Here is a 14,763-nt window from a genome sequence, read left to right as displayed (position 1 = left end):
ACAAGCTCTTGTTGGCAAGAAGCCAACAAAAAGAACCCCTAATGCTTTTCATCTTTTTAAGTTTTTCTGTCCCCCCAAATATTATTCCTCTAAAGTTTTCTTATGTGTCTAGGAAGGTTAATTAAGAAAGTTAAAATTTGACTTTAAATAAAAGGTACAGCTTAGAATTTACTAATGTTATGGCCAAAAAATTAAGTGGTCACTCAAAAAGGTTAATTAAGCAAGTTTGACTTTGGAAGTAATTATGTAGAGACTTTAGTACAATAATACTAAATGTTTCATCCAAAAATTAATTGGCTACTCATGCTCAAAGTTTAAGAGCATCTCTCTCTTTCTCTCTCTCTCTCTCTCTGACATACTTCAACCTCTTAAAACTTTTTTTTTTTTTTTTTTAATCTAATTTGAAGAGCCAAGTAAGGATTTTATACTTCCGAGTTCCGACCCACTCTTCAAGCAACTCCACTGTATTTGAAGACTTTACCTCAATCTTCAAAATTGAAGATTGAGAATGATTTTCCAAAATACCATAAATATTGGATCCAATCCACCTCTTCTTCCTTATCATTTAAGGAAAAAATAAATACTAAATGCATTTCCAGCGAAACAAGCGAAGACCTAACAATCTTTTACTTGTATTCATATCCGCCGACCCTATCTCTCTCTTCCTTTCTATCAACCCTAGCCACCACAACTCCTCTTTTCCGTTTTCCTCCCCCCCCGGGTTTCATACCCGTGTGCGGCAGCGGGAGGGGAAGGCCATGGTACTATTCCGACTCACTTGCTTTGTTTTTCTTTTTTTCTTCCCAGATCAACGACTTGTTGTCTGATCTGTGTGAGTTTTGTCTCTCGTTTTACGAAAGTTGTTAGTTTTGTCTTTGAACGAAATTTGTCTACAGATCGGATTCTCAAAATCGAGGTTGCTTCACAACGATATCTGTGTTTCAGTGTTCTATCCCTACACGATGTCTTTGGCGGGGCAACTTTTGGCGACTTGGCAGATCTGTAGTTCTTGGGAGTTCATTGGTGCGTTCATTCTTGGTTGAAGTGCATCTGATCGTCTGGGTATTTTGTATCTTTATCTTTAATTTTACACTTTTTCTCTGTTGAGACTTTTAATTAGATGTTAGACAGTTTAAAAGTGTCGCTTTCGCGTCAGGTCATGCTTGGGTTAGGATGAAAGATATCGATTGCTTTGTGAATTACTCGTTTTTATTTGTTAGATAATTAGTTTGGTTTTGTCCAAGTTCTTTGTAAGGTCCTCCATTTTGTAAGTGCCGTTGGGCGTTTATCAATACAATCTTTTCACTTTTGACAAAAAAAAAGAAGTAATAAAGTTTAAAGAGTGGATTTTAGTGCTCAATATTAAAACAACGTTAAGGAATCCTTAATATGCCACATAGGCCAACAAATGGCACATTCAATGTCGAATTTTGAGGAGTACTGGGTTGGATATACTCTTGAGTACCATACTTTAAATTTCAAATTATTCTATAAAAATGTTTTGGTATTTGAAGTGAGATCAACTAGAGTACACTATTAACATAGCAAAATACTAAGAAATACTCTTTCTGTTCCTAAGTGATAGTTTACTATGGAAAGATGAGTCAATTTCAGATAAACAAATAAAGTACTTTCTTACATAATTTTTTAAGTTTATTGAAAGCAAATTAGAACTAGCTAGTTGAGATCTTTAATTTCGTATCCAGGAATTTAAAAAATTATGCAATCAAAATTGCAAGTCATTTTATAATAAATTATCATTTAGGAACAAAACGAAGTATAACAATTACAAATATTTGATCCGTTAAGAGGGCATAACAAAATCTTATGCTACAAAATGTATTAAGGGTGACTTATTTTTTTGCATTTGTTTGTTTTGCGATTTATTGATTCGTCTCGACGAGAGGAATTAGAAAAGCAAAATTTTTTTGAACAGAGACAAAAAAAAAAAATTACTGTTTCACTTTTAAAGCCAAATGAGGCCTAAATTATACTTCTTATACTAATTTTTAAAGTATCTTTTGCTGGATGGATTATGTTTTTGGACAAGTCTAGCGACACAACATATGATACCAAATTTCATACCCTATAGACACAAGTATGGTGGATTTCATAGCAATAGCCAACATTTGTGTGGAGCCTAACACACTTGCGTCTATGAAGTAAAATATGCGGTGCCAAAAAGATACGGTGTTAGCAGCACTGCTCATGTTTTACTCCATGAAGAAGACAGCCCAGGTTTGACCGATCTATGCGACAGTCCCAAAGCCCCGTTGTATGCTAGCGACAGTCATGATTCGGTTCCACTGTGTGTTTTTTCGTTTTACTCTTAACTGCCTACTTTACTGCCTACCTGGTGGATCCAATTATCTCTCTCTCTCTCTCTCTCTCTCTCTCTCTCTCTCTCTCTCCGTTATCCCATTTGACCACTACCATCGCCGCTTACCGCGCTTCGATTCCTCTTACTAAAATCCACTCAAGTCGTCCACCTTACTTCTTCTTCTTCTTCTTCTTTATTTTTATTTTTTATGACTCAAGTTGCCGGGTGGTGTACTATGTACTACGTGTGTAACACGGTATTGTGCAATCTCGACAATTTAAAAATATTTTGAATGATCCAAATTTTAAAAACACTTCTCTGAAAAAGAGTTGAATTGAAGTTTGGACAGCATTATACACTTGCTAGAGAGTCTAGTCTTACAATCCATGAGTAGGCAAAGATCGATTAAAATGAAGATCAAATTTAAAATACATTGATCTCATAAGAGTTGATAATACTTAAACTGCGTTCTCTTGAACTTAACTTAAATCTACGAATTTTGTTTTTTTTTCGCATTTGTTAGATTATTGATTTGTCTCGATAAGAGGAATCAGAAAAGTATTTTTTTTTAAACTTTTACACAAGTATTTGTAAAATTAATTTTTTTTTACTTTTTCAATTCCTCTCGTTGAGACGAATAAATAACTCACAAAAATTTGGCGCAAAACTAAAAAATTTAAATAAAGATAAATTTTTTAGAATTAAGTTAAATTCAAGAGAACGCAACTTTAATTGAAAAATTTTAAACTTGAAATGTCCGTAGAAAACAAAACCCTGAATCAAAATGTAAGCAGCACGCGCCAGGCCACCCTGGGGTAATAGAATATAGAGTAGTACAGTAAGTGTTTTTTTCTTGCTCTATAAATTAATCATTCTCCGTACTTGTTAGCAGTTGTTACTGGTATTTATACGATTTAAAATTAGAATGACAGGATTCCAAAAGGTCTGGAGATTCCCCAATGGCTAAAAACTGGGAGCCCCAAAATTACTTTCTTAAAAATTTCTGTGGTAGGTAGTACCATAAAATTTACCGATTCTTTTTCATTTTTATGCATGCTACTAAACATTTTAGAAGGCTGTGCCCAGAAAGTTTTGACCACCGACCCCAATCATCGGCACTTTTTTCGTTAAGGCAATTGCTGGTAGAGAGGAAGTTTAACAAATTTATCTTCTTCTTCCTTTTTCCATTTTATAGAGGAACGAAATATTCGAACCGTTTATCTAGTAATCCTTGCATTCGAAAGCACCTACGCAAAACATCGCATTTATAGTTGCGTCGTAAAATTGTTCAACTTGGATGGCAGAAGTTTAAAATCATATGCACCATTAGTTTTAGAAAAAAATGAAAAATACTAATTGAGTATTTAATGTCTATAACAATGTCCCATCAATTTGAGTTTTTGTGCATGTTCTTTCACTAGCACGACCTATTAGATATATAGTTTGACTCTCCATTACAAACTCGGGATAAAATGAAATTTTGTGGAGTTTGGATAGATGTACGATGAGCATGTTTGAATATGCCAGAATTGCAATCCCGAATTCCTGGTACGAGGAAAACACTAGGACTACCTATTCCCAACATTGTTGTGTAAGACTAAAGGTGAGATTGGATTAGTGGGGAGACTAATTTTTCTCTTAATACTTCAGGTGAGGGATTGTCCAATACCACTTAAAGGAGTGATATTAGTTAATTTGGATGTTTCCTTAAACTCCCATGCACACAGACAGGGTTCGATACCCGTAAGCACTCATCCTCTCCCCAAGTCCCATAGTAAATAGAGTAAGATTAACAAAGGACCAAAAAAAAAAAAATCTAATGGTCAAAATGATTTTTCATTCCATCCAAATCAAACATAATACAAACTAATCAAACATAATACAAACTAATCATGAACTATGTACAATCTCATGTTTCACCCAACGACCCACTCATCTCAATTACTATATATCATCATCATTAATCATATCTAATCAAGCTTTTAAAAAAATAATTCGAAATCAATTGTAGAAAATTGAGCATAGCTGAACAAAACCCAAGCGACAACTAGACAAGGAGGGAGGGTGGAAGGGAGTCAATCAGGAGATTATTCAGTGCCCTTGGGGTACCACTACATGGTGATCGAGACTTCTTTTTCACCACATTTTGAGACGGCTATACATTTGTCTTGGGTCCTATATTCAATGTGTGGTTAAAAAAAAAAAAAAAAAAGTCCTGCGGCTCCACTTAGCGGTGCCCGCCCGGAATTGAATTACATTTCCAGTCAAAGGAACTAGGAGAAATGAGAAACCCTAGATTAGAAATGGTAATTGAATGAGAACAGACAGGCAATGGGATGAAATGAAAGGGGTCGAGTACAGCGAAGCAGTGTTTGGATCCACAGACCCACACACCCTGACACCACCCACGATGCATCGGGTCTATTATAGTAGAAAGTGCTGATAAAGTCATTAAAAGGTCGGTCTCCATTTTTTCCATTGGACGCTCTTGCCCTGCCCTTTGTCGTGGGTGCCCACTCCACCAGCCTTTTTTTTTTTTGTCATCTCTTTTGGAGTATTTATTACTCCTAGCTATCAATGTAAGCTTTTTTTAGATCAATTTAGTGCTAAGCAAAAAAGAAAGAGATTATTAATTTAGTAATTGAAAATCACTCCTTTGTTAGAGTTTGTTAAGGATTTTAATCACTTCCAAAAACAGGTATTGGCTGATGCGCTTCCGAAATTCATTTATGTAGAAAGAAAAGTTTGTCATATTTTTGATTATCCGTTTTTGATTATGCCACTACGGATAAACGTATTTGAAACTTATATTAATGGATAGCCAATCAAGGTAATGTTTGGCGTGATTGATGTTCTCATTAAACTCTTAAAAACAAACTTATTTCAATAATTGAAGTAGTTCTAAAAGAGAAAAAAATGATGTTATAAAGGTCCTTTTATTGATAGTCCACCACCAATTAGTCAAAAAAAAAATGAAAAAAAAAATACACACATATCAATACATTTTTTATACTTTTCAATACGCTTTCACATAGTTTCACGCATTTTAGTACAATTTCTCAACTTTAATGACGATCCAGTAGGCTATTTTATAAACATTTTCTAATATTCTAAACGTGAGTCAAGTTCATCAAATGTGCTGTAGAAAATCCAAATACAATTAACTTTATTTGGAACCTGTAGAAGAGAAGAAAAAATTAAAAATTTTCTCCTCTTGTTTGTATTCCTATAGAAAGAGGAGTGAAAATAACAGAATGAATTCAATTTTTCTACTGCTTTCTCTCCAATTTTATCTTTACTTTCTCTGAGGAGTAATTATTTTTTCATCCTTTCTTCTCCTTTCCACGAGTTCCATACTATTTATTTCCCCTCTCCTTTCTTCTCCCTCTCTTTCTCCTTCACCCCTCCATCTTCTCTCTCTCTCTCTCTCTCTCAATCCTTGTATAAAGTTGTGTGCATTTGTGTTAATAAAAAATCCTTTTGTTAGGGTCTTCTCAAACTGCTTTTCTCTGCCATAAACAGTAATGATTTTCTCGTTACGGGTATCGTTGTCGAGGAATCTAAGACGTGCTAATGTAAAAGTGACGGTTATACAAACCACGAGTCATCAACAAACACTAGTACAACAATATACAGAAGAAGAAGAAGAGCACGAGTCCTCCTCCATAACATTTAGCTAACCCTTGTTAATTCCTTTCGCTTGATTCCTTCCTATACGCGCACACACACCCATCGTTCGAATCCCTATATTTGCTCGATTTGGGGGCTGGGTTTTTGCTTTTTCTGTTCTGGGTTTTCACTCGTTTCCGATTTTTTCGTCTATTTTTCAAATGTCTCAACAAAGGCCGTTTCAAATGATGGGTGGTGATTTCAGCGACACAACTTATACCAAAATATTTGTGGGAGGATTGGCTTGGGAGACTCAGAGGGATGCAATGAGGCGGTATTTTGAGCAGTTTGGAGAGATCCAAGAGGCTGTTGTGATCACAGACAAGAATACTGGCAGATCCAAGGGTTATGGTTTTGTAAGTCCAATTTTTCCTCCAATTTGCAAAACTATGTAATTAGCCTTTTTGTTTTTTGGTTCAACGTTCAGATTCGAGTCAACTTATGCTCACTCCAACTGATACCTTTCCGGTCCAATCAAAGATAGACCATCACGCTGCGACTAGGAAGTTTACAAGAAATTACTTTTGTGTAGCCTGAGCTCAAAAATCGAACCTTTGTCAATTGTAATAAGCCTTTTTGTTGATAGAAGGTGGGTTTTTGAAATCTTAATTTGTTGATTTGGTAGGTTACGTTTAGGGATCCAGATGCAGCAACGAGAGCTTGTCAAAACCCATCTCCTGTTATAGATGGAAGGAGGGCAAATTGCAACCTTGCATCACTCGGTGCCCAAAAGACTCGGCCACCTACCCAACATGGTCTGTATTTCTCCAATATTCATTTTTCTGCAACAAATCATGATAACATTTGACATACTGACATGAATGTGCCTTATGAATAAGGCCGGATAAACAAATTAAACTATCCGAGTTCGAGCTTGTGTTCGCTTATTAAAAGCTTGTTCGATTGATTTGTTACATAAAAAAACCGCACTTGACCATATATATTTTTTTTTGTTGAAATTTGTTAAGCTTTCAAACCAAGCTCGAATAAATTACTACTCAGCTTGTTCGACTCATGATGTTTCAAAATTCAAGCTACTCGAGGTCGGCTCGATTAAGGCTTGTCTGAGATAAGCTCACCTCATAAACAAATCAAAGCTTAATCATATTTTTAAACTCCGTTAAGTTTTCAAGTTAAGCTTAAACAATAAGTTGGTCAGCTCGTTGGCTCGTTTATCAGCCATATTCTGGATTGATATTAGAAGGATCTGCATTTGTTTTGGAAATGAATATTCTCTGTGATGATTTCTTCCAAAGATGTTCCAATGGATAATGTACCTTGGATCTTTGTAGTTTTTCACGTTATATTCTTTTCGGATATCCATATTTATATAACACGAAGTACAAAAATACAACTCCGGAAACAGCTATATCCGGATACATTCGATGCACATGGGTCCTTTAAACCAACTGCATTTCCATCTCTGTTTAAACCTCAACAGATATTCCTAAATTATAATCAACTGGTTAATCATTTACTACCAATCTTGGTTTTGGGTCTACAGTCATAGCTGCATAGCCTGCATTGTAATATCAAACTAATCATTAACAGACTTTAAAAATTTGCAGGCACCGGGAGGTTTAGACCAGCTCCAGGACTGATGGCTCCTCCTGCTTATCATGGCTCTTCATCGACTTATGTCCATCAACCCACAAATCAATACACATTCCCTTATTCTGGTTATGGGTGAGCAAGAATACATGGGAAAATTCATATAATTAGTTCCTTTTTCAGCATATTATCCCTATTAAACTGATGTTGGTTTTGTGTTGTGTCTGCAAATTTGTAGGTACCCTGGATATTCACAAGACACCATGTATCCTGCGGTATGTGTTGTGCATAGTAATCAATTTCACTTAAAATTTGTTATTAGTTATGGAATCTAATTGGTTGGCATTTTTGCAGAATTATTATGGTACATATGCAGGTCAACAATTCTCACCTTACTACACTGGGAGCGCAACAAGCCCAGTTGGGATTTACCCCAATTTCTACCCTTTCTATGCTAATTATGCACAGAATAGCCAGGCTCATGGTTTTGGAGTTAATCAGTATCCCCAGATGTTACAATACCCGTATTTGCCTCGGCAATATAGTCCCACAGGCATCCTATCACTTCCTTCCTCAACAGCATCCGCAACTCCTACAACAGGAACAGGTTTTAATTGTAGATTTCGATCCCATCAATTCTGAATTGTTTCCCTTTAACGTAAACGTTCAGGAAACCTAATTCATCTCCGTTGGAGAATGACAGATTCGACACCAATGGAAAACAGAATACGGAATCCCGTAAGAGTTACAACAGCATCAGCACCAGGAGGCGGAGGAGGAGGAGGAGGAGTGGGAGCAGCGGCTGATGCTTCTCAAGCCAACAGAAGTGTTTCTGAACAGAGCTCATCGACTTAATCTGTACTTTGAAATGAATCATATCACAAGGCTAACGACATTGAGGAAAATCGTGCAACGTTGGTTCAAAAGAAACTAAAGATTCAGCATCAGATAATGGCTTACTAACTACCTTGGTCGGTTCATTCTCCATTCATGCTCAACATTACAGTCATTCTGGCATCATCATAATACAGTAGGGGAGTCTTGGTAGTTATTTAGAGTAGGTTGAAAAAAAAAATTACATTGATTCATGTATTGGCATAAGGTTGTTTTTGGATTTACCCTTATGTGCTAATTAATCAGATGATAGTTGTGTCTCGGGAGCAGAGAGCATCCGATGGCACACTTTTGTTCATATTAGCAGCAGTTGGTGGTAGGTTCAAGATTGGTTTTGTATCTTTGAACCCCACAAGATTGGTTTATTTTGGTCAAGAAGAAAAAGGGCAAGCTTGGGTAGCTTGGCCGCCGTTGACTTGGAATTTGTTTGTTCACTATTCATGAATGCTACTCTTATTTTTAAGATTAGATCAGTTTAGAGGAACATCATGGTGTCTTTCTTATCCTCTTTTCTTTTGCTGTTTCTTCTTTTCTCTGTGTGTACATTTCCTTTTACTTTACCCAATCATTATCTTTTCTCCTGATATTACTCGTTTGGACTCACTATGTCCTGTTTGACGATTCGAGCTGTTCTTTTGTAGGCATTAATATGTTTGTCATCCATGGAACAAATGAGGTCAATTGGGCTATTTGCTCGAGTCTTGGTCGAATCATATTTTTTTCTATGGAGAAACAAACGGTCATAGTTTAGCCATCTATTTCTCTTGTTATAGAAATGCTTTTCAGATGAATACTTATGTCTAGTTGATCTGATTCTTTGGTAAATGGTAAACACAATGAGGCCAACAAAAATAAACGATTCATAATCAGCAAATCGGACTGCAATGGGTTCTGTTCTATTTTGCGTTCCATGAGGAACCACACGAATGTCTTTCACCGTTTCATGTGAAAAGACTCTCCCTCCTTTTACCCATCATCTTTCACTTTCAAAGGGGCATAGACTTGTTATCTTATGCTTTCTTTCCCGTTATTCCAAGGGATTCATCGAGTGTCTTTTGGAATCCAATCCGAGAATGGGTTAATCTGGCCATTAAAAAGAGAGAGAGATTAGCATAATGGGGTGCCTGTTTTGTACTTTTCAGTTCCAAAGTCGAGCATGCGGGTGTGCACATATACATGAACGACTGGCAGTGGCATCACATCATATGCTTAAGAGATTCTTGAGAAAAAAGTTTCTGCTAAAGAAAATGGGTGGAAGTACGAATCCAAGGCGATTGTAAAAGGTGACTGGTGGCACGTATCAAACCCATCTACATCTCAGTTACTATTGCATGAGATATAGTATACCTCAAGAGAAAAAAGAATCCAAAGATCACCACCAACAAAAGAGACGCTTTTTAGCTTTCAAAGCCTCCCTTTGTTTGCATCCTGAGATGATGAGTATTACTATTACCCATTAGCTGAATCTTACCACCCTTTGTTTGCATCCACATGGAATGAATTCATAAAAAAAGGAGTGTCTTATTAGAGAATCAGGGATGTTGAATTAAAAGTTCTTACATGATGCCACATACTTGCCTCTTTTTTTCTTTTTTTTTTTCGTTCGACGGTCATGGATGTTCGAGTCAATTTACGTGCATCTTGACTAATTCTCTCCCTGATCCGGTCAAAGGCAGACCATCTACGCGGGATTAGGAAATTCACAAGAAATTACTTTATTGCGTCGTGACCTTATGAATCAAACCTTGGTCAATTGTGTGAGAAGCAAATTCACCGACCAACTGGACTAATACGGAGACTTTGCTACGTGCTAGTAGAGTGTACCACAATTGATGTCACATCATCCGAATAAATTAAAAACGTCAATTTTTTTTTAGGAAAGACAAAAACATCGAGTGATGCTACAGGTACCGACCCCGTCGGTACCGAAATCGTAGGGACGGCTGCGCCGGGCCGTCTCCGGCTACCGGACGGCCGATCCGAGCCGTCCAAAAATTCTAAAAAAAAAAAACGAGGGGGCTTTCGCGGGAATCAACGGCATCCGAGGTGTGTAAAGTGCTTGATCCGAGCACCATTTTTTCGTGTATATATGTATATTCCGCGTTGATTTTCGCATAAGCCCCCTCGTTTTTTTTTTATAGAATTTTTGGACGGCTCGGATCGACCGTCCGGTGGCCGGAGACGGCCCGGCGCGGCCGTCCCTATGATTTCGGTACCGACAGGTTCGGTACCAATATCATTTCTGAAAAACATCATACATTAGGTACTAGTGAGTCAGTGGAGGTCTGAAGAGTTAAAGACTTGATCAATATTACATTATTACCCCTGGGTTACAAGATTTTGATTGTAGTTGCAAGCTTGCAAGCTAGACCACAACTACCTTCGTCTCTCCGCCACTTTCCACTGTTGCAATCACCCACCTCCTTACCATCACGATTGCACAATCAGTAGTTACCGTCATCACCAGTACCAACCATAGCCACCACGATCTCTTCAGTACCACCAAGACCACCGTCCTACAACCACCACCATTGTTACAACCCTATCACTGCACCGCCGCCATCTCTCACTGCTACCACCAGCGCTTCAACCATCTCCATCTCTTTATCTATCCATCATATTCTACCGTTATAGTGAACAACCTCTTTACCACTCGCTACCATCACATTAGCACCACCCTCTATCCAGTGGCGACTCTATGTGTAAAAACTTTATATCTATCTCAAAACCAATTGACAATGAGTAGAGAGATCCCAAATGTTATTAAGTGATCACCTCATCCACTCCCAAGCAATGTAGGATTCTATTTCCTTAACATCCCTTCTTACGTACAGCCGCATTTGAGGTCTGTTACGTGTAGCCACTTTTTGGGTCCTATCATCGTGCAGGCTTTTTGTTGGTCTGTCATCGTGGGGTGTGGATTGATAATTTTTAAAATGTGGGGTGAAACGGGCCTTGCTCTGATACCATATAGAAATTTTATATCTATCTCAAAATCAATTGACAAGGAATTCCAAAGCATGTGGTCATAAACGTCAATACTTTGCCAATTGCAAGACCGAAAAAAATATAACATAATAATGGCAATTATACTTCCAACAAAAATCACATTTAAAACTCGACAAGTGTTTTAACTTGTACACAAAAGATATCAAAATGCATATACTAATAATCTTTCTTATAAGTTATCGACCAAAAAAAAAAAGAAGCTACAAGAACTTCTACAATTGCATTTGATGCGATTTCATATTTTGAAATCGTTGCATGATAGTCTCTATGTCAATAGCGTCAAAGTCTATATAATTATTTTTCCAAAAAATCAAATAACCCTTATTCTGTATAGACTTTGCCAAAAATCAAACAATTCATATCAAGCTTGAGTATATACAAATTTCAAAGGGCAAAGCTTATAAAGTTATTCATCGGTGATCGGTCGAATCAAAGACTCAAAGATAACAGAGGTGGTAAACACGTTTTGCTTTTCATTTTGTACAATGTCGCCTGTGGTTTTGTATCGACTATGAAGGGAAAATTATCCTAGGGTCAATCTATTAATTTTTAGAAAATTTCAATATGGTAGTAGTAAAAAAAAAATTCCCATGGGGTCGCCGGACCCCGCAACCTTGGCTATGGCGTTGCCACTGCCTCTATCACCACCATCTTTTCACCACCACCATTGTGATCACCATCCTTCCACCACCATCACCACCTCTGCTACAACCATCATCAAAATCACAACCATCAATCTCTCCACAACAGGCACTGCCACCATCAATACCATCTCTCCACCATATATATACCCTTCTTCGTCCATGACAAACACTTAAACAACTGTTACAAAAATTAAAAGGAGAATAATTCTGAACAATATCATTTTTTTTTTTGTCTTCGTATCAAATCAATTTTAATTCAGCCTCTGACATTTTGATCAAACAACTTCTTCCTTAAACTTTCAATTTTCACCTTTAGTTTGATCAAATAATGTATCACCTTGATTTTTGAAGACATTAATTAAAGAATTTCTAAAATAATTATGTCAAATTGAAAAGATTTCATTAATGAAGACCAAATAATCCAAGCAACGAAATATTTAGTTTAGAACAGACCAGACATCAGTTTAGAGTTAAAGTTCACAAAATTGCGATTACAACCTTGAAATCAAAATAGAAATGAATATAGCAATCTAGCTAGCTAGGTGTAGGGAATCCAAGTCTCGTGATTCTCCTCCTCGGCCACAATACCTTTCTCGTACTGATACTGCTCCTATACAGCTTCGTCAGTGCCTGAAATGAAATGGCAGGACCAAAAATAGCACCATGCCGTGTCATACTCAGGGTTCCGTTCATCTCAATGTTTAGAATCCCATCGACTGTCCTTATCCAGGAGTCCGTCCACTGGACTACTACTCTAAATAACGTTGGGTCCCCTTAGACCGCCTTTCTCCCGAGGGTCCTGATAGGCCGCCCATACTTATCATCACTGCCATTCTTAATTTATTCCAATTGTTGTTATATTAATGTCAACTAGATTTTTCCAACCTCGTAAATCACCCAATGCACCTATTGTTCATTCTATATATAATGTGACACCACAATTCAATCAACAATCAATGACCATTATGAAACATAAATTATACAAGTAAGACGGAAAGTAAACACAAACGGCTCATTTGTTTGAGGTTAAAGCGACTGTGAGAGGATTAGAGGTTCAAATCTTTGGATCGGTGGACTGGGGGTAATGGCATGAAGTGCAAGAAACAGAGCTTTTATGAAACTATTTTATTTTTTAAATTTTGTCATCAATCAACTCATATTAGCGAAAATGTCAAGATTTTGGATTCGGGAGTCACGATATGAATGAGGAATGTTTTGTTGAAAAAACACCCCATTCGCCCGGTAAAAACCAATCTCTACTTAGCATGTTCTAAGGGGAAAACTTTTATATCATTTTGGAGATTAAACTTTGATAAAACTAATACGGGAAAGGGACATGGGATTGAATATATCACTTTGGTGTACTCGTGGTGCTACTGTCCAGTAGATAACAAGTGAATGATGTGCAGAAATGAAATAGCAGTACAACAATAATCTGTTTTGATCATAGCAACGCGGCATGGTGTACCAAGGTACCTCGCACGATATTCTGGTACACCGTGCGGTGTACCTTTTCACTTACAACTCGCTATTATTACTGAAAACCTCGCATGGTATACTTGACTACATCGTACATTGTTCGTCAAAACATCGTATGGTATAACTTCTGGCTTATTTTAGAACAGCTCTGTATTCTTAAAACAAACCAGGGATTCAAAAGGCCTTTGTCCTTTTATTTCTACTGACTTTTTGCAAAAGAGCTTGTAAATCCTTTTTGAAACACTTGATCATTGAAAATGATCTTTAAAATCTTTATGGAGTATTTAGAAGACAAAAGACATGCTTTAAACAAAGCTCCATTCTTAAACACACCTACACGATCTCTCAGAAATATTAGAAGAACTAGAAATGATTGAATTTCATCAGGACTATCAAAATAAAGCGAAATGAATGAGGATCAGCAGAACACCATGCGTTGGATCTACTACATCGTGCAATGTGCTACAACATCGCATGGTGTAGTACTTCCAGTGCAGTCACTGGTTTTTGTTTTGCTTTGCTTTTAAAAACAGTTTTTGAGTCAACACATGATACGAAGAGGTCAAGTGGGACTGCAGAATGCTCCCCTCAGGGCTAAGGCTGAGCTTAGCCCAAGGAAACTTACTTTATACCTTCGGCTTTGAACTTGAATGAGGATTGGTGAGTGTGGGCTGAAAGCTTCGGAATGATGGTGTTCCAAAGCTGGTAGTTTACTAGATTTTGGAAGAAAAGAAGAATAGAATTTCTTGTAGAGAGAGAAAGAATGTCAAAAGAATGTTTGAGTAACTTTCTCAGGACTTGGAGGGGTGTCTTTCAACTGGGGGTGGTGGGTGGTGGTGGATGTGTTATTTATAGGTAAGAGCCAAGTAATATCAATGCAAATGGGGGAGGTGGCTTCTAGGACGGCTAAAAATTATATTCTCTACCAAGCCGTTTTTCAGTTATGGCTCCAACAAGCGTGGCCGACAACTTTCTTAACATGTCAAAACTTTTCCCCAAAATGCTATACAATTTTGAAGGTAATACCGTGCGGTGTTCAGGTCCAGTCCTGGGCTCTTGGGTTCTTTGGGCTCTGGAAATCCACATTCAAGTTTAAGAAGGTATCATTCCTTTATTTCATCATCGGGGAATTTAAAGAACATTTGAGGTCCGGATTGGGGTGTCTACAGACTTATTTATTTTTTTAAATTTGCATGA

The 14,763-nt window shown here is 37.2% G+C and overlaps 1 protein-coding gene across 1 annotated transcript; it reads left to right on the top strand.

Annotated features, from left to right (window-relative positions):
- Window positions 1–5,712: 5,712 nt before the first annotated feature.
- LOC131307652 (uncharacterized) lies at window positions 5,713–8,918 on the top strand. Its single transcript, XM_058334278.1, has 6 exons — window positions 5,713–6,345; window positions 6,615–6,744; window positions 7,558–7,675; window positions 7,779–7,815; window positions 7,895–8,147; window positions 8,244–8,918. The coding sequence occupies exons 1-6, from the start codon at window positions 6,151–6,153 to the stop codon at window positions 8,393–8,395; spliced, it is 885 nt and encodes a 294-aa protein (XP_058190261.1). The 5' UTR covers window positions 5,713–6,150; the 3' UTR covers window positions 8,396–8,918.
- The last annotated feature ends 5,845 nt before the right edge of the window (window positions 8,919–14,763 follow it).

Source organism: Rhododendron vialii, chromosome 1a (genome assembly GCF_030253575.1).
Source record: "Rhododendron vialii isolate Sample 1 chromosome 1a, ASM3025357v1".
Lineage (NCBI taxonomy): Eukaryota > Viridiplantae > Streptophyta > Magnoliopsida > Ericales > Ericaceae > Rhododendron > Rhododendron vialii.
Note: the sequence above shows the minus strand (reverse complement) of the source record. Positions and strands in the feature narration are given on the sequence as shown.